We start from the raw sequence: 21,073 nt of genomic DNA on the forward strand, positions 1-21,073 counted from the left end.
AATTTTCACTGTACCCTTTCACAGATGAGGAAATTGAAGTGCAGGAAGAAGCTAAGTGATTTTCTCTGAATCATGTCAGTAAGTGCCTAGAGAGAGATTTTCCATATCTAAGAATAATGTAAGATGTAATTTTTAACACTCAAGATTACCCCGTTAAATCCAAACATTAGCTCAAATTTAGAGAGCCTTAAAATGTGGGTATCACATGTATGAACACCCTTGGCCAAGATAAAGAAGTTGATTTGTTTAAACAGTGCAGACAGGTTACACCGCACTCACTAGACTTGTTACAGGCAGTAGGAAAGAGTTTTGTTTTCTGCAAAGAGAACTATTTTATTTTGGCTTTGCTTACAGCAGTTACTTGTTATAATTTATGTTCTTCACACTTGCGCTTGGGCAGTTTTCCTGTTTGTCCTGCACACTAGCATTTTGTCTCCGCCGGGGAGGCACTTTATTGCCTTTTTTGGTGGCCTCTGGACGGCATTATGACCAGAAGATGTGCTTACATATTGAAATGTTTTCCTGCCGCTGGAATCAGAGATTTGTAAATGCCACCAGTGCCATGTGATGTGTCTGATCTGCTGTCTCTGTCTGCTACCAGGAGCCGTCTGGCTGTGAAAAGGAGGCCTTGTCCATCTCCGAGAGCTGCTTCAGGCTCCTGGGCTCCTCGGACGACCTGTCCAGCGACTCGGAGAGCCAGCCCACGGAGCAGCCAGGCCTCCTCTCACCCAAGCAGGGCTTCCGGAGGCGCGCCAACACCCTCAGCCACGTCCCCGTGGAATGCCAGGAGCCTCCACAGCTGGTGCGGGGGTCTCCAGGGGTCTTGCAAAGGAAACTTGTGAGGTATCACTCAGTGAGCACAGAGACGCCTCATGAACGAAAGTAAGATTTGTTGAAAACGTAGATTTGTTGTGTGAATAGCTGGGGCATGTGTTACTGCCAGGTATGTGCATCCCAGGCATATCTGTTGGGCGAAAAAGAAACTTGAGTCCAGTTTCACTCTTGGCTTAAAAAGAGAAAACTCAAATCAGTGACGTGTCCCTCTCACCTTCCTCCCTTGGGAGAGCTGTAGATGTAAGAGATGCCTGTGACTTGTCCACGTGCAGGGACGGTGAGGAAGCAGGTAAGATGAGCAGAAAGGGCCCTTGAGATGCATACGGGTCTGAGAGGCAGCCCTGACCGGGAACTCCGCCCCTGGCCCGGAGGAGAGCAGCCAGCAGGAGATGCTCGACGGAGGGCGGAGGCCTGGGCCACAGTGATTGGGGACTCTGTCCCTGCTGTGTCCCTAGCCGGCAGAGTTACTTCACTTCACTGCAGGACACGATGGAATAGACAGTCTCTAAAATCACCTCCGATGTGAGAATTCTGGATTCTTCCAGTAACACTTACTGATTTTAATAAATTGGGCCATAGCGAGCTGTTGGAATGTCCTGCTTGCAGAGCTGGGTCAGCAGGACAGCAGCAGGAGTCCCAGCTCCTTCAGGGGCCCCGTGGCAGTTAATGTGACCTCACGTGTCGGAGACCGTGGGTGGGCACGGGTGTCTGTAAAAATCACCTCAAAAACCTGAAATCTCTCGCCTTGTAAACGTGAAATAGGCCACACCTGTGTTCAGCCGCCGCCTGCCTCCGACCAGTGACAGCAGAAGCCAGGACATGTCGGGTCTACACGGGGTGGGGAGGCGCTCTGATACGTTGCCAGTGAAGGAGGACATGTGCTGGCAATCTCAGACGAGGCTACGGAGTCGTTCAGCTTTGTTTTCAGTGGGCTATTGAAAATAGTTATGTGGTTCTTTGGACTTTGGCTGGATAACTGTGATCCCAAAGCACGACCTGCTTCAGAAGCTAATACTCAATTCCGTGATGTTCTAGAGATAAATGTGCTGTGTGACCAGGTGTGTTTAACTCTTTGCGACCTCATAGACTGTAGCCCGCCAGGCTTCTCTGTCCATGGAATTCTCCAGGCAAGAATACTGGAGGAGGTTCCCATTTTCTCCTCCGGGGGATCGTCCCAACCCAGGGATCGAACCTGCATCTCCTCTGTCTCCTGCACTGCAGGATTCTTTACCCATGGAGCCATGACAAGCATAGTTTGAGGCTTTATGGGTTCTAATCATGTTTCTTAAAACCCTGTGGACACACTTCTTTTGTTCTGCCTCTCCACTGCGCTCCATCCCTCTTTCTCTGGCATTTCAGTGATGATGGAAACCTTCCTGTCTGGAGATTCCTAGTCCTCTTGCTAAAGCCTGCTGTGTGACACAAGCCAGAGATGGCAGGAAATTATGGAATCCCAGACCATCCATTTCCCTTCTCCCCTAAGAACGCAGCTTCCTGTAGGGTCATGTTGGTGTGGATGGTGAGGGGACGTGGGACTGTCCTCCCCATCTCCCCGCAGCATGTCTCTTCTGCTCTGCATGACCCCTCATGACCTCTCTGCTCACTTATGCACAGGAAATGAGACTTTGACATTCAAGGCAGCTTATTGTTCATGTTGAAGAGAGACGTATTTCTAAAACTCGGGATTTTGTTTTGCTTTCCTTTGCTTTTAACTAATTTTTCTCCCTGTCAGATCCTAAGAAGGGAGTGGAGGAAACGGATGTCTTGGGGTCATTCCGAGTGTGGGAGGTGATCAGGCGGGACCGTTCATGGCGTCCTCTGGACTGAGCTGTTTTGCCAGGCGGGTGCGGGTGCTGAAGAGGGGCGCCCCACTCACCGTGACAGCTGCCGTGTCCGTGTGTGCCTGCCTGTCCGGCGTGGTACTCTCCCCTAACGCCCCTGCCTTCTCTCTGCTTGCTGTTTAGTGGGAATTGTCCACCTATTGGCGAGTCTCAGAGTCCCCCAGGGCAGCCTTCAGCTCCTGCCCCTCCACCTCGTCTTAACCCCTCCGCCTCCTCGCCTCATTTTTCTAAGCACCTCAAACATAACCCGAGCGGGGAGCAGAGTGGGAATGCCGTGCCCAAGAGGTGAGCCGCCCGCGTGGCACGCTGGTCTCCCCGGGACGGTCACGCAGAGAGGGCGCTGCATGTCCACGCAGGACCCGGGGCACCGCGTGTGTGTGTGTGTGTGTGTGTGTGCACGCAGGACCCGGGGCACCGCGTGCATCTGTGTGTGTGTGTGTGTGTGTGTGTGTGTGTGTGTCCACGCAGGACCTGGGGCCACCGCACGCTTGTGTGTGTGTGTGCGTGTGTGTGTGCGTGTGTTTCCACGCAGGACCCGGGGCCACCGTGCATGTGTGTGTGTGTGTGTGTGTGTGTGCGCGTGTGTTTCCACGCAGGACCCGGGGCCACCGTGCATGTGTGTGTGTGTGTGTGTGTGTGTGTGTGTGTGCGCGCGCGCGTGTGTGTGCATGTGTGTGTCCACGCAGGACCCGGGGCCACCGCGCGTGTGTGTGTGTGCGCGCACGCATGCTTGTTTGGTTCTGCTTTTCTTATTTTCAGTCTATCATTTGAATCCATTTAATTTTACCATTGATTAATTAATTCCCTCAATTATTATGAGGGATTATTATTATTCCCTCAAATTATTATGAAAACAATCTTGAGGGCAAGATGTGATACTTCTTTCCCCTGCTCTGGTGTGTACACACACACACGCGTGCACACACACACACACAGGTTTAATAGCAATGTGCTTGATTATATAAGTTGCAATTTGTGCCATTTCAGAAACTTCCTCATTAATTTAGAAAAATTATTTTTCTACTTTGACAATCATTTTGGATGATGGACTGAATTTTATTGCTGTGGTTTTGTTTTTATTTGGTCAGAATGCTTAAAATGAGATCTGTCCTCTTAACAAATTTTTTATGTATTTACATGTTACTAACTATAGGCACTGTGTTGTAAACTGCAGGCCCAGTGTTACACAGCAGATATTTAGAATTTATTCATCTTGTGTAACTGAATGGACTGATGTTTGTTAATTACTTCATTGATACCTTTCATTTAAAATAGTAGAATTTTGTTTGATTGAAAATGAAAGTTAAATCTCATTTGTAAACTGTTTTTGACTTCTTACTTGCTTTAATTTTCTTATCATTAGATGTATAAAATGTGTCTTCTGTTTTGAAGGTTTTGTTTTACAGTTTGTGTGTTTCTGTTTATCCTAAACTCTTTTTTCAACCATGCTCTCAGCATCTCCTACCGTAATGCCCTGCGGAAAAAACTTCATTCTTCTTCCTCTGTGCCAAATTTTCTAAAATTTCTGGCTCCTGTAGATGAAAATAACACCTCTGACTTTATGAACACTCAAAGGTAGGGTTCAATTTAGATACGTCAAGTCTGGGTGTATATGTTGCTTGTTAGACACACAGGGATTTTTTAGCCGTCTTTTGCCATTTCCAAAATCATTTTCACTAGATCTGTTATATCTTCTTTCTTACACTTTTTTCTTAGTGAATGTGATTTAAAAAATATGGAGTCAAATGTGTTACCCAATTTTGACTAGAATTAGTTTATTTATATTTTGTTATTTTCAGCAAATTAGAGAAAGTCTTAACCATTTCTCTAAGTGATAGAAGTATTTCTGGATAAGCATATATAGCTGCCAGTAAATCAGTCAGGATGTTTGATCTGTAAGTTCAGATGATTGTTCAGTTGTGGGTATATATTCAGGTGCAACCTACAAGGGTTCTCCAAGTTGTCCTATGAATAGGAAAAAACTTAATGATTGTTATTTATGTATATTGAAAAATATACTTTGTTTTGTAGTTTAAAACATATGGGTATTAAAAGTCATCATTAGCAAATAACTGCATCATTATTGCCCTTGCTGGTTCTGTGTAATTTATTTACTAATTTTTTTTGAGGTGATGCTTGGAGACATAGGGCTATGCTAAGGAGATCTCTTCACACATAGACTAGGGGAGGTTGTAACCCTGGTGACGGCACCCCCCACCTGCCCCAGCCCCGGCCTCTAGGCCATTTCTCTTTTCTAGAGTGGCATCAAGAGAGGCCCAATTAGAAGCTGAGATGCATGGAGTGGAGTTCGTAGTATCTTTTACAATTAAAATAAGTACATGTTACCATTGTCTACCATAAAGAGCACCCTTTCAGAAAGCAGTTCTGCAGGACTTCTGCCCCACCACCAGCTTGATTGACACCTGTGATTGTCTAGTTATATTTGCTTGTACAGAGATAATTTATAATTTAGTGCTTGGTTAAAAAAGATAGAAAGCCAAGCTAAAATATCTGCTTGTATCTCCCCACCAGTCATAAATCAGCTGTCTTTAATTTTAGGGACTTTGAGTCCAAAGCCGACCACATCAGTGATGCCAGCGGGACCCCTGTGAAGACGCGGAGACACTCGTGGAGGCAGCAGATCTTCCTTCGGGTGGCCACCCCCCAGAAGGCCTGCGATTCCCCCAAAAGATACGAAGGTGAGGCCCACCCCCATGTGAGCCTAGATTCCGGCTTGAGTTTCATGTTTGGTGGAAGAAGAGGTGAAATGAGATTTCAAGTCAAAATCATCCCCTGATTTTAAAGTTCCCAGGTTAGGAAGCTCAAATGGCAATGCCTGTCACTATTTTCAGAGGATCCCACATTCCAGGAAGCCGGTAAAAGCATCAGCAGCTTATGACACCTTTTGTTACAGACAGTGCTTCTGCTGAGCCTTTGTGCCTACCCCTGCCACCCCCGTCCCCCGCCACACCCGCTCCCCGCCAGCAGGAATGTTGAGAGCTCAGCTCGATGCCCCTACATCCTTCCTTCCCCTTCCGATCCGTTCCCAGGCGTGTCTGTTTTCTCCTTCTGCAATCAAGGTGTAGTTGACACCCTGCCTTAGCATGGTGGGTTTCTGAGGTACCCCCACCCCACTGGTCACATTTGTGATGTTTTGTGCCTTGTCAATTGCTGTCCATCAGTCTGGTGTCACGGGAGGACTCTTTCTCATCATCTTTGTGCCCTCCAAAGAAATGCATGCAGACCTCAGAGATGCAATAAGAAGAATATTGCAGTAAAGCGAATCACATGAATTTTTTGATTTCTCAGCACACATAAAAGTTACGTTTACACTGTGGTATAGTGTAGACACTACAGTGCAGTCTTTTAAGTATGCAATAGCATTATGTCTAAAAAGGACATACATACCTTAGCTGTAAAAACCGTGATTGCTAAAAATGCTAACCATCATCTGATAATTCAAGGTTGCCACAAGCAGCTTCTAAAAAACGCATTATCTGTGAAGAACAGTAAAGCTAATAAGCACAGTAAAACAAGGTATACCTGTATGCGCGTGCATGCTAAGTCACTTCAGTTGTGTCTGACTCTTTGCAGCCCTATGGACCATAGCCTGTCAGGCTCCTCTGTCCATGGGATTTTCCAGGCAAGAATACTGGAGGGGGTTGCCATACACTCCTCCAGGGGATCTTCCTGGCCCAGGAATCCAACCTGCGTTTCTTAATCTCCTGCATTGGGAGGCGGATTCTTTTCCACTTGCACCACCTGGAAAGCCTGTATAGAATGTGCTAGTTTATTTTTAGACTTTTGCATGTTGAGTTTTAATGTAAAAGAGGAGTTTGGATGAAGTTCTGCTGACTAAAATTAAGATTTTTCTTTGCCCAGTGAGGTCATAAACTTTTAACAGTAGATATTTGCTTTCCTTAATATTCCTAATCAGAAAGTGTTACAAAAGCACAGAGAAACAGTAGCTCTCCAAAGATTACTTGAGTTTCTCAGATTGCAAGATTGCCTGTGGTGTAGACTCACACTTGCCCCTTGACACGCTTCTTTGTGTCTCTCAGGACACAGCCAAGGCTGATCTGAGGGTTTTCAGACTGCGTTCCGTGTAACTGTCTCGGGGAGGAGGTGTTACTGTTGAGGGGACCCTTTCTCCCTTTCCCTCCCCACTCACTGTTGTTTCTTCTCTCTTCCTCCCCACCACTCTCCCCAGAGTTCTTCCTGTTAATTTGGATCCTGGATCTTCTGCCAGATTAAACAAGAACCTGGTTTGGGCTCAGCTAGCTTTGTGATGTAAAACATGTAACTTCATTTGTACTTAGTTCTTTGATTATAAAATGGTTATAGTAGTGTTGGCTCTTCCTATCTTATGGAATTACATCAAATTATACATGTGAAAGTAGTACTTTGAAAGCCTACAGGCATGTCAAGTGTAAAGCAGTAGCATTTTTGTTGCCATTATTGAGTTCGGGGCACTGATGTGTTTAGGTTCCTATACTGATGTTTCCTGGCAGGAGCAGTGTAAGGGAACACTGGATTTATTAATTCAGTGTGATCAAAAAATTCTTTAGTAAATTGAGTTTATTTCAACCTATCATTTTAGAAAGTTTTCAAGGTTTTATTTTCATGTTGTAGATTGCCTGCTAATGTTCAACAGCCAAACTGTGTAACCTAGTTCTCTCCTTTTTAAAAAAACTCTTTAGTTAAAATTCTAAGGCAGAGGGGTCTGCTAGGGTGGGTGGCCGTGGAAGGGTGGTGGCCGCTTCACCAGGCTGATGAAAGGCGCAAGTGCTGCTTGGCGCTCTGGCCTCTGAGGAACTGCGGTGTCCACAGGCCCCACCCTGGTGCCGCTCTTCTGCGGCGTCGGGAGCAACGCGCCTTTCTGGACGGGACGGACACTGCTGTCCCCCAGTCAGTGTCTGGGGGGCCTGAGTCAGAAGGTCAGTCGGTGCTGGTGAACGCTCGGTCCTCTGAAGACCCCCAAGATGAACTGGGCGAGGAGACTGCTCTGTGGGCAGCAGGAGCGTGTGATCCTGTGTCGCCCCAGCACCTAGAAAAGCCGCGGGCGGAACACCACTGTCTGTGTCTGAATCCTCTCTCTGAAAGTTAAGCAGGAAACTTTTACATCAGTGTAGTCTGGGAATATTGTAAGAAATGGATGTTTAACTCCACGTTGTATTCTTACAATGGTCTTTGCAGGAAACAGCGTTTTTTGGTGACTTCCGGACACTCTGAAACAGCAGGGCAGAAGCATGCAGGGGTGAGATGAGATATGTGGTTATTGCCCCAGAGGTCAGAGCCCTGGGCAGATCCGTCAGAACCCTGCACACCGGGCAGCGTGGTCTCCGGGGAACTGGGGACTGAGCGCCTGGTGTGTGCCATCTCCCCTTCTGGAAATGGTGCTCAAAATAGCGCCCCAGTGTCGGCCTGCCAGGCCCCCAGGGCCACCTCCTTGTTTGCAGGAAAGTTCAGAGGTGGCCTCTTCGACATGGGCTGGGTGGTTATGAGGATGCACTTAGGGAGAGAATCCAGGGAAAGAAGAGAGCGCACGCAGGTAGCTGCCTGTGAAAGCAGGAACAGGGGGCCTGCGTCCAGGTCCCAGCTGGTACCCTCGGGGCCTTGATCTGGAGCAGGCTGTCTAATTTCTCACCTTCGACACTGTACTCATCACGCCTCTTGCCACACTGATTGAAATAAGGGAGTGTGATGTTTTACTGACAGTGTAAAAAGTGTTCAGAATCCATAATGTTAGAAGAAATCGGTGGTGCAAATGTGTCTGGTACAGTCGCTGCTCCCGTGTGGAGGGCACTCTGCTCTTCCCACTGGAAGCTGCTCTGGCCTCGGCCCCTCCGCCGGGGGGCGCTGTGGAGCTGCTCACGCACATCCTCCTGCCGCTGGCGCTCGGGGGGAGCTCTGGGCAGAGCAGTCGGTTTTGATTGTCTGCGATCACGGTGAGCCGTTGGCCAAGCCTCCTGGCCGGCGGCTGTGAACAGGCCCCCTGCTGCAGAGGGCTCTTCCTTCGTTTGGGGGAGCGGAGGGTGGGGGCAGAGGGGAGAGGGAGGGACCCTGAGCTGTGATAACAAGAACACCAGACGTGGCGTTCCGCTGTCTGACAACAGGGCCGCCGTGTGGCGGAGGCTGTAGTGTGGGCATGGCGGAGCTCCAAGTGCGTGTGACGTCTTTAGTGTACTCAGGTGTATAACAAGCACTGACAGTGCGCTTAAACTCTCAGCGCAGTGGCCCGGGGTGTGTTACGGGCCATGGACTCCGGCTGTGTGTGAGGCAGCCTGGCCCACTCGAGAGTGGTTCTCAGCTTTCAAGCGAGCGTCCTTAGATGGAGCCACGTCCTGCCTCCCTGTGGTTCCATCCCTCTTTCCTGCTGGTCTCTGAGCCACACACAGTGCACTTGGTTGCACTTCCTTTTCTTCAGACGACAGAGGGTCATGGGGGTGCTGCTTCCTCTGAAGCTTCTCCAGCTGACTGCCCTCAGTCCTTCACCCCGGCAGTGTTACTGCCGAGTCCCCGAGGGACCCGGAACTCAGCTCCGCGAGCCTCGGTCTCCCACCCCTGCAGTGCATGCCTCTCTAGGTATACACGGTCACTTTCATAGCCTCTCTCTGCTTTAGGTGGTTAACGCATTCTTGGCTTCTACCATATCTTGTCCTCTGGGGCGTGAACTGTTATTTCAAAATTGGACCGATTCCTAGCTGGTCTTGATGGAGAAAGATTTCTGAGGTAGTGTTTATCTAGTTCATACCTGTGAAGTGTTAGGGCAGCATCCAGTCCTTTGGGGGGTGGTCCTGAAGCTCGTTCTGGGGACCAGCACGTTGTGGCAAGCTGTGTAAAGGTAACGAGGCTTGCCCTCTGCGTCTCTCCGCGATGGAGAAGTCCTGAGGGCCGCAGGCTCCGCCCTCTCCTCCTCCACAGTCCTCACTGATGCTTCAGGGCCCAGATGTACGGCTGCTGTCGGCCTTCCCACTGTCTCCTGCAGGAAGGTGTCCCAGGACCCTGATGCTGCACTGGATGAAGGTCACGGCACCCCGTTCTCCTGGCCTCTCTGGGAGAGGCTTCTGCCTGGAACCCTCATGCTCGCCCCGCGGGCTCCCTCCTGAGGCCTCTGCGTGGTCTGCTCCCGCTGCCTGGAGTGCTTCTTCCCGCCCCCGCAAAGCCCCGTGACTAACCCCCTACCTGCTTCAGATCATTGCTGAATGTCATCTTTTCACTGAGGCTGCACCAGCCACTCTACTTCAAGTTGCTCCCCCATCCCTTCAGATATTCCTCGTCTCCTTATTCTGATTTTTTTCCATAGCATTTCTCTCTTTGAAACATACTCTGGTTATTTGCTTATGCATTATCTTTATCATCAGGTTCCACCAGCCCCCAGGCTCCATGACTTCTAAGGGAAGAAAGTAGCTTGCTCAGATTCTTACAAGCATAATACTTGGTCCTTACTGATTTCCCAACTCCCTCCTTCTTCCTGCTTGTGTCCTTTTTGCTCTTACAGAATTAAGAAATGCTGCCTGAGTTTTTAAATTATATGGTAGGAACTCTGCGTATAAAAGAGAGAAGAGAAAATAAAAACACAGCTCTTGAGTTGCTGTAATAATTTTCACATCACACCCTTATTTTTAACCAGTGCTCTCCATGAGTTGTTTCCTTTAATTCCCAGTCGACCTTATGAAGGTCGGTGTTCTTATTACACCAGTTTCACAGATGAGGGAGCAGAGGCTTGGAGTGGCTGAAGTCACCTTACCTAGCGCACAGAACCTGTGGGCAGGATGGGGGAGCCATGGGCCCGTGCCCCCTGGCTCCCATGAAACCGCACCCCAGGCTGGAGGTTGGGTGTGGACTGTGGGCCTGCTTCTGTCTGCGTGGGGCATGTGTGTTCAGTCTGTCCCCATGTCCCATTTCTGGCCAGGCAGCAACACGTTTCAGAGCATTTTGACAAACAGACTTGGCTTCAGTTAATCACCTTCCCTCCCCATGTGTTAGCCCTGGGGCTAGAGTGTGCTGGGAGGGAGGTCGATCTCTTTCTATCTGTCTGAATTTTCTTCTGACAGATCAAGCATCTTTATCCTCTGCCACTGTCTGCTTCCCAGCCTTAAGGTGCAGAGAGCAGCGTCTCCACTGTGGCCTGGGGCCGCTTGGGCTCACATGCGCTCGATGTGTTTACCCCCGGCTATGAACCTCCAGACCCCCAGGCAGTTGAGGGCTCCAGAGATCCCTGCATCAGCCAGACCGCGCCGGCAGAGCGTGTGCCGTCAGGGGTGCCTCTGGGTGTCTGCTCCGCCTTGGGGGCAGGACCCACAGCAGCCCAGGTGTCTGCAACCCGTGGCATGAGGGACACAACAGTCTGCTTGTAAGGTGCACTTAGCAAATGCCTTTTCCAATGTTTTAGGTGCTCAGAGTGACTGTGACTACTTTGCATTTATATTCTGGTACTGCAAACTTCAGTTAAACAGACAAGTTTAACCTTTCTTTATGGTAAAAAAAAAAATCCAAACAGGGATATTTGTACTGTCCCATCTATTTTGTCCCACTTAGAAAATACTAATAAAGCAAACTCATAGTTTAAAAACCATGGTATTTGCAGAGCAATAAGGATAAGTGAAGGATAAATAGAATTTTCTATAATTTTGGGGTTCTGATTTAAAAATTAAAAAAAATTTTTTTGGCCAGACCACGTGGCAAGTTGGGACAGGTATGGGTTCTGACCAGAGATTGAACTCACACCCTCTGCTTTGGAAGCATGGAGTCTCAACCACTGGACCACCAGGAAAGTCCCCCTGATTTTTATAGATGGGCTAAAACCTGGAGAGAAAGGTGTTGGTGACTAGGGAGTGTGACTCCAACTAAATATACTGTAAGGAGAGAGGAAAGGACAAGGCCAGGCAGTGTGAACCGAGGCGGGGAGATTAGACTGAGCAAATCCTGCCTGAGTCAGCTTGTCCCACACTCAGGGGTGTGTGACTTTCTCTGTGCAAAATCCCTATGAAATAATTGAGTTGCAGGAATCTGAACTTTATGTTTGGAGACCTATCTGAAGTTGGTGGACAGTTATTTTCCATTTAGAAATTTACTTAGAAATATTTAGTAGATCCAGCACAAACATTCCTAAATCCCAGGCTGTTTTTTGTTTTTGTTTTTGTTTTTAACTCAACACAGATCAGTTGGTCTCTTGTAGGGATTCCCACTTGAAGTTATTTTAGCAGAGTCCAGCAGGGTGATTTCCATTCTGACCCCCAGAGGCAGTGGAGTGGATGGGGGCCCTCTGCTTTTCGGCTGGTAGGTCAGGTCAGCAGCATCACTGCATCGCAGGGAAATTTCGGTAAGAGTAGGACCATCACCAGTTTGTACTTGAAGGCTTGGTGAGGCAGACGTTTTTGTGATAAACATAGGTAGATCATAAAGTGGAATATTGAAAGCTGTGTAGTGGTTTACATTTAAAGCAGAGTCTTCACTGATGCTCTGAGCTTATGGCCACTCATGGCCGGTGCCCCAGGACCCCTAGGGAAAGGTGTTCTCTCTTGTTTGTGCTCCCAGTTCTTTGGGTGATGGGTTTGTGAGAGCCTGGGTATGTGGAAGGTCCTACTTGGTAAACTGTAAACTTGATGGTTGAGGGTGGTGGTGTGGGGGATCAGTGAAATCTGTTACCGGGCAGAGCCCTGAAGGTTGGATGTGTTTAAGGCTACACTCTTAGGGCAGACCTAGTTGTTCCTTGTTGCTGATGTCTGTGTAACGGCCCTTGGTCACTTTCAGAGCCTTCCCACTATTGGTCCCCCACCAGGCCTGCTCTGAAGGTTAAAGGCGGCAGGGATACCGCCACCCCTCAGGTGGGAGTGAACATACCTACAGGTTCTGTGGCGTTCTCCGGATCACGACCTAGAACAGCGCTTCACAAACTGCCAGTGTGCTCGGAGGTGATCTTGGTAAAGGCCAGTTCTGCCGTCTGGGTCTGGGTGGGGCCAGTGGGTCTCAGTTTCTGACAGGCTCCCTGGTGATACTGATGAGACTGGTCCACTGTGAGTGGCAGGCGCTTAGAACAAGCGGCTGTGGTCCATCCAGCCCAGACCTTCCCATCCTTGGTCAGGACTCCTGTGTGTCTGCTCCTGTCGTGACCCAAGGCGTCACCCACGTGTGTCGAACCTCAAATCTAGGTCATAAGTGACCTAGATTTTTTGAGAGGATTTGTGCTGCCTGGAGACGCAAAGAGTTGATCTGGTGGGGAAAATGGAGTGATACAAAACGTGTGGTAATAGGGATAAAGAAGAATCTGACAGCGTGCCAAGTGAAACCAAACATACGGCGTCTGCCTGGTTCCTGCTGCTTCACTGCAGGCGAGTTCTGTCTCCGAGGTGGCAGCCGGGCGCAGACTGTTCAGGTGTCTGCTTTCTTAGCTGTGGGCTCTGACCTAACTGTCAGGTCTACAAAAAGTGCCGAAAGTCAACCTCTGACTATGTGATCGGTAGCAGAGGTGCTCCATGGTTTTTCCTCCTAATGTTTCATACAAAAGAAACAATTCTTTGTTGTTGAGAAATGATTTTATAGGTAACTCCCAACTGTGGAATGGGGGGAAATTCCTTTACTTACCTCTGTGTGCCAAGGAACAATTGTAGTCTTGGTTCAGTGCCTTTCCTTTGAGCATTTCGGGTTATTCTGTGCATTTACCAATTTTGCCAACAATAGAAGCAGTCAAATGTTTACATGTCTTATTTCAAAAAAGGGAAAAGGAAAATTCATCTAATAGATCAGACTTATTGATTTGAAGCCCATTGTATAAGTAAATAATCCAGTGAAGCTGAAGTTCAAAGGGTTTTTGTGTTATGACTATAGCTGTGTCAATATGCCTAATTTATGACACAGTTAAGTCAGTTGGATTAGATATCAGATGTAAATAGTAATGGCAAAACCAAGGAGTATAATCAGAATCGTCATAATGACTATTTTTTATATTGTGAAAAATGTAGAAACTGTCGTATTACTGTGATTTATTTGATATTGTTCATGGCAAATTTCCAAGAATTTATATGCCATTGGGAAATTTTAACGGACGGTGTAAGTAACTGGAACCTGTAAGTGTCAGTGAGATCCGTAGGGCCCTTCGTTTTGATCCCAGTTCTCGGCGTTCACTGTATCAGTCACATGGGGAGACTTAGCGTATGGGCCACACCCGCCCCTCTGCTCTCTCATACGACGGGAGGGGATGGGCTTGGGCTTGAACCCTCCTGTCTTTTTAAACCCACCCAGAACTCTGACTGTGAAACCGCGGGTTTACAGGGAGGAGGCTGACTTGAGCCAGTGTGACCACTTGGGGGCAGTGTTGCTCCCTGCGTCTTGCTGCCCTTCTTCCTTTTTCCAATCCCAGAGAAGTGTGTTTTCTTTTTTCCCCGTGTTTTTGTTTTTGGTCTTGTTTTTGTTATAGTATGTACCTTCCTCGCTCATTTGCAGCTTGTTTGAATGAGGAGAGTACCTTCTGAAGTTGAGATGTTTTTCTTTCATTTTCCACAAGGTTTTAGGGAGTGGGCAAGAGAAAAAAATAGTCCCTGATTGCCAGAGACACAAGACTTTTTAAGATTGTTCCTAACCTGTTTTCCATATAATTTTGCTTTTCCGTGGTCAATACAGACTGGGTTCAAGATAAAATACTGCACGCCAGGAATGGACTGTTCGTGAGTCTCAGTAGTTTGAAGCTGCTAGATTTTTCTCCTTCATTGTTTTTTTTGGTGCATCTTTATAGGTGAGGAGCCGCAGTGAATGGCCAGACTTGACTTCAGTCTGCTGTTTTTGAGGCCTGATATCAGTTGTAAGTTAGCCTAATTGAGCCTTTCGTAGTCAACCATTGGCATTTAAATACTTAGTTGTTTCACTTTATACAGAGGTTGGCTCTAAGGGTTGATGGTGATTGCAGAGACGAAATTTCAGTCTCTGCTGTTGGTAGGAAGGGGACTAAGGGCCAAGGGCTTGGGTACCCAAGGTCCTGGAGTCGGGAGACCGGGGTGTGAATCCTGCTTCCAGTGCCCTGGCTGGCAGGGAACTCCTCCTCAGGGCTCATCTACCTCTCAGAGCCTGTTTGCCTTCAGGGTTAGAGTCCAGAGTCGAAGATCTTGATTTGTCATCTTTGAACTTTAATCTCTGGATACTGGGAAGCCACTGACATTTGTAAAACAAGGAGATGGTAGGTAGTTTGTTCTCAGGGGGATATAATCTGTAGACATACCTGAACTTGAAACAGCCTCAAAATTGGGGCAGGACCAGGGTGAGGCAGGCAAGTGCTCCGAGTGCAAAATTTAAGGATGCACTCACTTTTAGGGCCCTGCAAGTATGGACCCTGTGTGCACGTGACCCTGACAGTGAGTGCCTCCTTTATATTTTGCATCCTAGGGGCCCACCTTCCTCAGCCTACTCCCGGTCTTAGGTGGGTGTGCACTGCTACCCTACAGTAAGTTTAGATTAGCTTAAAGAGGAGTCCTTGGCAAGAAGCTCGTGTTTTGCTTTAAAAAAAAAAAAAGCTTTATTGAGCTAAAATTCATATATTATACAGTTCACTCATTTAAAGTATACAGTATATTTTTCTGTATTTTCAGGGTTGTGGAACCATCACTGAAGTCTAATTTTAAAATACTTTTTGTCCCCCAGAAAGAAACCCATAGCTGTCACTTCCCAAAACCACTCCACCTTCCCCTAAACCTGAGACAGACACCCATCATATTTCCATCTCTAGATCTGTCTGTTCTGTACGTTGTATATAAACAGAATCATGTGGTTTGTGATGTGTGGGCTTCTTCTATTTAGTGGCGTTTTCAAGGTGCATCGTGTTATGTGTGTATCAGTGCTTCATTCTTCTATATGGTCAGTTAATACTCCATTATATGGATAGACCTCAAATACAGTCATTTACCTGTGGGGTATACCCCCCATATACCTGTGGGGTATAATGCACCTGTGGGCTTTCATGTGCTTAGTTTTGTGTGGTCACGTACTGAGAAAGGGTTTTAATGGTGAGTCTGGAAGCTCTGTCTCTGGGGGGTTTGAGTTGTCACTCATAATTGTGACCTTGGGGATGCTTAGGCCAGTGGGGGTGGGTGAGCCTCCGTACTGCTGGCCTTGTTTGCCTTTCTTCCCCGGCAGACTGAGAGGAGAGTGCGGGGGGACTCTGGTGTTGCCCCCAGAAGCACCTGGGAAGGTGAGGGTGGGGTTGTTTCTGTCAGGGTTCCCACAGCTCTCCCATCCAGGTCAGTGACATTGGCCCAGGGTTGCATTTCTTTCTACCATCCTCAGACTGTGTGCCCGGAATCCCTTGGAGAAGTTACGGAAACACAGATTGCTGTTCCTCATTCCTGAAGTTGCTTGGTGGAGCCTAAAGTTGTGCAATGCTTACAAGTTCTGGGGACCACACTTTGAGGTCCTCTGAATGTCGCAAGCTGCAGCAAGTGATAGGCAGGGGTACATCCTATTCTGATTTAAACTCATGCCAAGAAGCCCCGAGTGGTTGTTAGTAAAATAAGCGAATTGAAAGAAACATGTTCTATGGCGGATTGTGAACTAGCCAATAAATCCTATCTTGTTTGCAGTAAAACTCACCAAACATCAATAGTAGCCATTGTAATTACCCTTATCATGTATTGAGCTTTAGTGCTTGCGCTTTCACAGTTAGATGGTAGTTCTCACACTGACTCTATGCAGTCAGCACTGTGCCTGGTATTTTCGAGGAGAGGAGGCTAGAAATACTGGGTCGGTGCCCGTCGGTCCGCAGCGCTCAGGTCTCACAGCTGCCGTTCCAGTCAAGCTGTGCTTAGTCGCTCAGTCGGGTCCGACTCTCTGCGATCCCGTGGACCGTAGCCCGCCACACTCCTCTGTCCATGGAGATTCTGCAGGCAAGAATACTGGAGTGGGTTGCCATGCCCTCCTCCAGGGGATCTTCCCAACCCAGGGATCAAACCCAGGTCTTCTGCCCTGCAGGCGTATTCTTTACCGTCTGAGCCCCCAGGGAAGCCTGACAATACTGGAGTGGATAACCTGTCCCTTCTCCAGGGGATCTTCTGACCTTGGAATCAGACCAGGGTCTCCTGTATTGCAGGCAGGTTCCTCACCAACTGAGCTGCCAGGGGAGCCCCCAGTCAGGTCGGCTGTATTCTAAGTCTAGTCTCTCAATCCCAGTAGTGAGCTCTTGGCAGTTTTAGGAATAAATTATCAAGAGTTTTGGCTGGTTTACTCCCTGAAGTTAGTGTTTGTGTAATGATAAGCTGCCTTCGAGTGAAAGAACAGTTCTTATGTTGAAAGTATTCTAGAATTAACTGTTGTTGTTCACTCGCTCAGTTGTGTCTGACTTTGCGACCCCATGGACTGCAGTACACTAGGCTACCCTGTCCTCCACCATCTCCCGGAGTTTGCTGAAACTCATGTCCATTGAGTTAATGATGCTATCCAAGAGTTAAGAATTAAATGTTAACTCTTGTTAAAACAGTGCATGTTTTGGGCATTATTTACTGGTAACTCTATAATTTTTGAAAAATAGAATTAGAGTCTTCTAGGTTGAATGGTTTCTATTAAATTCATTCATTTAAATGAAAAAATGTCCCTCCTAGAGGGAGTGAGGCAGGGCGGTCCTGCAGATGTGACTGAGCAGCCCCAGCCTTAGAGCTGCAGGCGTACTCGGCACACTCTTGGTTTTGTAAAATTCAGAGAGAGAGCAAAAGGATGCGTTGAGGTGCTTCCTGATTGGATTTTTTCCAAGTGAATTTGTTTTCTCACTTTCATGTAAGTGAAAATATGTGCAGAATAAGTACTAACAAGATTTTAAACATCATTCACCAAAGTAGGAACCCTGTAATTACAGCCTTATATAATTCTGAAAATAGCTTGTAACCCCAAGTACACCTTTTATGCTTGCGAGAATAGTGGGTTTCCCACAGAAAGTTGAAGTATTGTGCTTCACTTCCTGTCCAGGTGTGTTAGCTTAAGCACTTTGGATCAGGGACAGTTCTGGCGATGAGAGGTTATAGTCTTTCCTCTGTGGTTTGGTTTTTGGAATCCTCTTGCTGTAGCATCTTTCCTGAACAGTTAGGGAAGGGACATTTTTCTTTTTCCTCTTGGTGTCCTATTGCCAAGGCTTGGGCGGGGTATAGAAGCCGTTGGCTGTTTCGGCCCCACAAGGCTTCAGATCGTGGGGCTTGTTAGGTTAGAAGCCGTCGGTGGGGATACCTGCATCAACAAAGGGGTATTTCTCCTGTTTCGTTTGCGTGGTGGCTGCTGTGGTTTTGGTTCACCATTCTCCCTGAGAGAGGTCTCTGCACCGCCTCTCGGGAGCTTTCCCCCGTTGCCCCTGACACTGCTGTCTCAGTCACCCCTGGTGTCTGTCCCAGCGTGTAGCAGGCTGTGCACCGTTAGACCAGATGTTTCAGCAGGGCGTGGCAAAGTTACTGGGTTTCCATTCATTTGCCCCATTTCCTCTCTGCGGCCGTTTCCACCGTGTTCAGCCCCTCCCTTGCAGGTACCAGATTTTTGACATCACTTAGACATTGCATCTGACTGAATGTACTGGAGATCCTGCCACACTGGTGTAACTAGGGGGTGGCGGGGAGAGGTAGGTTTATTTTTCTCGCGTAACAGGAAGTCTGGATGATGATACTGCAAGGTGGTTCCTGGCTCCGTGATGTTCCCGGGAGGCTGGGGTCCTCTCTGCTTTTCTGTCTCATCCTCTTGAGCGCCCTCTGCTCACAGCCTTGGGCTTCCCCTGCAGCTCTGAGCAGCATGAAGGAGCAAGCAGTGAGGACAGCAGGGTGATCCCTCTGTATCAAGAGAGCAGGCTGTTGCAGAGTTGCTGGAAGAGTCCTGTGTGTGTCCCGGTCGCCTGTGGCTACGTGGCAGCTGGGCGACCCTGGTTCTTGGCTGAGCGCCTCGCCGGGTGCAGGCTCGAGTGGACGTGCCGGGAACCTCGCCTGGGCAGTGTTTCTCCGCCCGGCGCGCAGGAGCTCCTCCCCCGCACTCTGACTCTGACCGGTCCCTCGTCCTCTCCATCCGTCCACTCGCATGTGACCACGACGTCGGCTCTTCTCTCGGGCGCCGTCAGCCTCTGCTTTCCCTCTGTCCTTAAGGTTTGTGTTGTCCCTGTTAGACTGGCGCTGGCTTTGTCTCGTGGTTCTCTGTCCCAGTCTTCAGAGCCGTACTGTCCAGTATGGTAGCCACGAGCTACGTAGAGCTACTGAAGCTTGAACGTGAAGGTTTCATCCCACACGCTCACCCCATTTCCGGTGCTCGGGAGGCCCGTGCGGCCAGTGGCCACGTGTTGGAGACACAGCTCTGCCCTTGTTCACGTTCTCTTGGACCCCTCTGAGGTCTCCCTCTGCCCTGACTCCTCTGAGAACCGCAGGCGCGGCCCTTACAGCTGGGGCTTCTCCCGTGTGCCCTCTTCACTCCAGGAGCAGACTTTTGGGCTGAGGCAGAATATTCTGCAACCCACCTCACTTCTAAAATGATCATTACTGAGTATATAGGAGGTGGGTCCACTGCTTTCAAGGAATCTGGAAAGTAAGTCGGAACTTTGAAATTTGTCCGTTCCATATTCCTTATTTTCCAGATGAAGAAGCAGACTCAGAGAGAGAAAGGGACCCACTTAAGGTCAAACAGATAGTCAGTGGTAGAATGAACTAGAATTGTGGTTCTCTTTCCATTAAACAAAACCTAGTTGATTAGCATCACCAGCCTGTTTGTTTTCCCTAATTAAGTTCTGTTCTTGCTTTTTCAGCCTAGATAGTTGAGAGAGCAACAACAGCAAGAACTAGCTTCTTGAGAGAGGAAGTTGTTTCTCACACTTGGCTGTCCTCAGAGGCCCACTGCATAGATGCAGTGTTCAGAGGATGCTCAGAAAACAGATGAGTATTAGCCTGTCTTAGTCAACCAGTGTTGCAAGAATTAGAATATGACTCAAGCAAGCTTAATCAGAAGGTGGCTCATAAAAATCAGGATAAGGGCAAGAGCCGGGACCTAGGACGTTGTCAGGAACCCAGGAAGTCTCTCTGACTCCCTCTTTGAGATCATGTTATTTTTCTTTTTTCCTGGTCTCCTCATCATTCTTCATACCAGCCTTCCCAGCTTGCTTGTCTCTGTAGTCAGCCAGCCCCCGAGTCCATATGACCTCTTAGCTCCAGAGGCATCTAATTACTAGCTGCCTGTTTGTATTTTACTCTCGATTTTTCCCGGATCTGAGTGGCCCAGCTGATGGTAGCTCATCCAGGAAGGGGTGGGAGAAGTCTGGTCCCAGCCCAGCAGTGGGGACCCCCCCCCCCAGGTGTCACCTGGGGTGTGGGGAGGAGAGGGCACAGCCTCCACCCACCGCACGTCAGCGTGTTCCTGTTAATTATACTGTTCACCCACCAAAGGCAAAACTGGGACAGTGCACGTAACAGGGACTCACTCGCTTGTTAACAGTTAATGGTCATCTGAAAGTAGGTGAAATTGTGTGTGGCTAAGTATGTACATTTCTTATTACCAGAAGTACTGGGATGGAAAGGAACTGAGTAGCTTTCTGTCAAAAGATTTCTCTGCTGGGGATGTGGCTTGCTTGATATATTTACTCAGTAATAAGAATTTGGAATTCTTGGAGCAAAGAGTTTTCATGCAACTGAACAACCAGAAGTGGTCAGGGTCCCTGGAGGAGGAAGGCCGGTGAGCCGTGCTGAGCTGCCTGTGAGCCTCAGACACACGGTGTGTGTGAGAGCCAGCCTTCGGGTCCTGTCGGCGCTGCACCCTTTGGGGGTTATTTCTGAACCCCAGTTCCAGCTCTGTGAGGGGGGACACCGTTGTGTCCTGGTTCTGCAGCCTGGCACAGGGCTTGGTTCACGGCTGGTGCTCCGCTTCTGTTGGGTGCAGGGCTTCGCAATTTTGGAATGTTGACCAAATACGGGTATTTTATTGTTAGCTACTCAGACTGTGTAAAAAATAACATGTACATGGAAAAAAATACAAAGAACGCATACTGATACTCTATATAAGTTTTCACAAGTTTTAGCGATCACTGATATTTTTCACATTTCTCTTTTTTCACTTTTATGATGTAGTGACATTTTGGTGGTAGGCAAAACGTTTTTCTTAAATAGTATGTATTTAGCCTTATGGAGGTTAAAATGGAAGCACATTTCTGTCACAAATCATGATGGTAGCAAGTGTTCAGATTTATTGGAAATGGAGGCAGTTATAAAATCACTTCTCTTTTGTGGGCTTAAGCTATAGGTCATCATTTGGCAATTCCCCACCCCACTTCTTCTATTGAATTATTAGACTTGGCATGACCAGTAAGACACATTGAGAAGCTGACAGCCTTAATTTGCAGGAATCAAGCCTAAAGGTTAGAGATGCCCAGTCTTCATTGAAGAATTCTGCTTGGCCTTCCGGCCACTTCTGTC

The 21,073-nt window shown here is 48.1% G+C and overlaps 1 protein-coding gene across 9 annotated transcripts in view; it reads left to right on the top strand.

Moving 5' to 3' along the window:
- Positions 1-21,073, top strand: part of TBC1D1 (TBC1 domain family member 1) — a 224,886-nt gene that overhangs the window by 136,446 nt on the left and 67,367 nt on the right. For 4 of the 9 annotated variants that reach the window (XM_061164544.1, XM_061164542.1, XM_061164540.1 and 1 more), the window contains 4 exons: positions 602-882; positions 2,799-2,960; positions 4,131-4,250; positions 5,235-5,374. In XM_061164544.1, coding sequence (XP_061020527.1) covers positions 602-882; positions 2,799-2,960; positions 4,131-4,250; positions 5,235-5,374 — 703 coding nt within the window. Of the gene's footprint in view, positions 1-601; positions 883-1,860; positions 1,893-2,798; positions 2,961-4,130; positions 4,251-5,234; positions 5,375-21,073 lie in introns of those variants that run through there. The other 5 variants (XM_061164541.1, XM_061164549.1, XM_061164543.1 and 2 more) reach the window with 5 other exon arrangements.

Source organism: Dama dama, chromosome 17 (assembly GCF_033118175.1).
Source record: "Dama dama isolate Ldn47 chromosome 17, ASM3311817v1, whole genome shotgun sequence".
NCBI classification, from domain to species: Eukaryota; Metazoa; Chordata; class Mammalia; order Artiodactyla; family Cervidae; genus Dama; species Dama dama.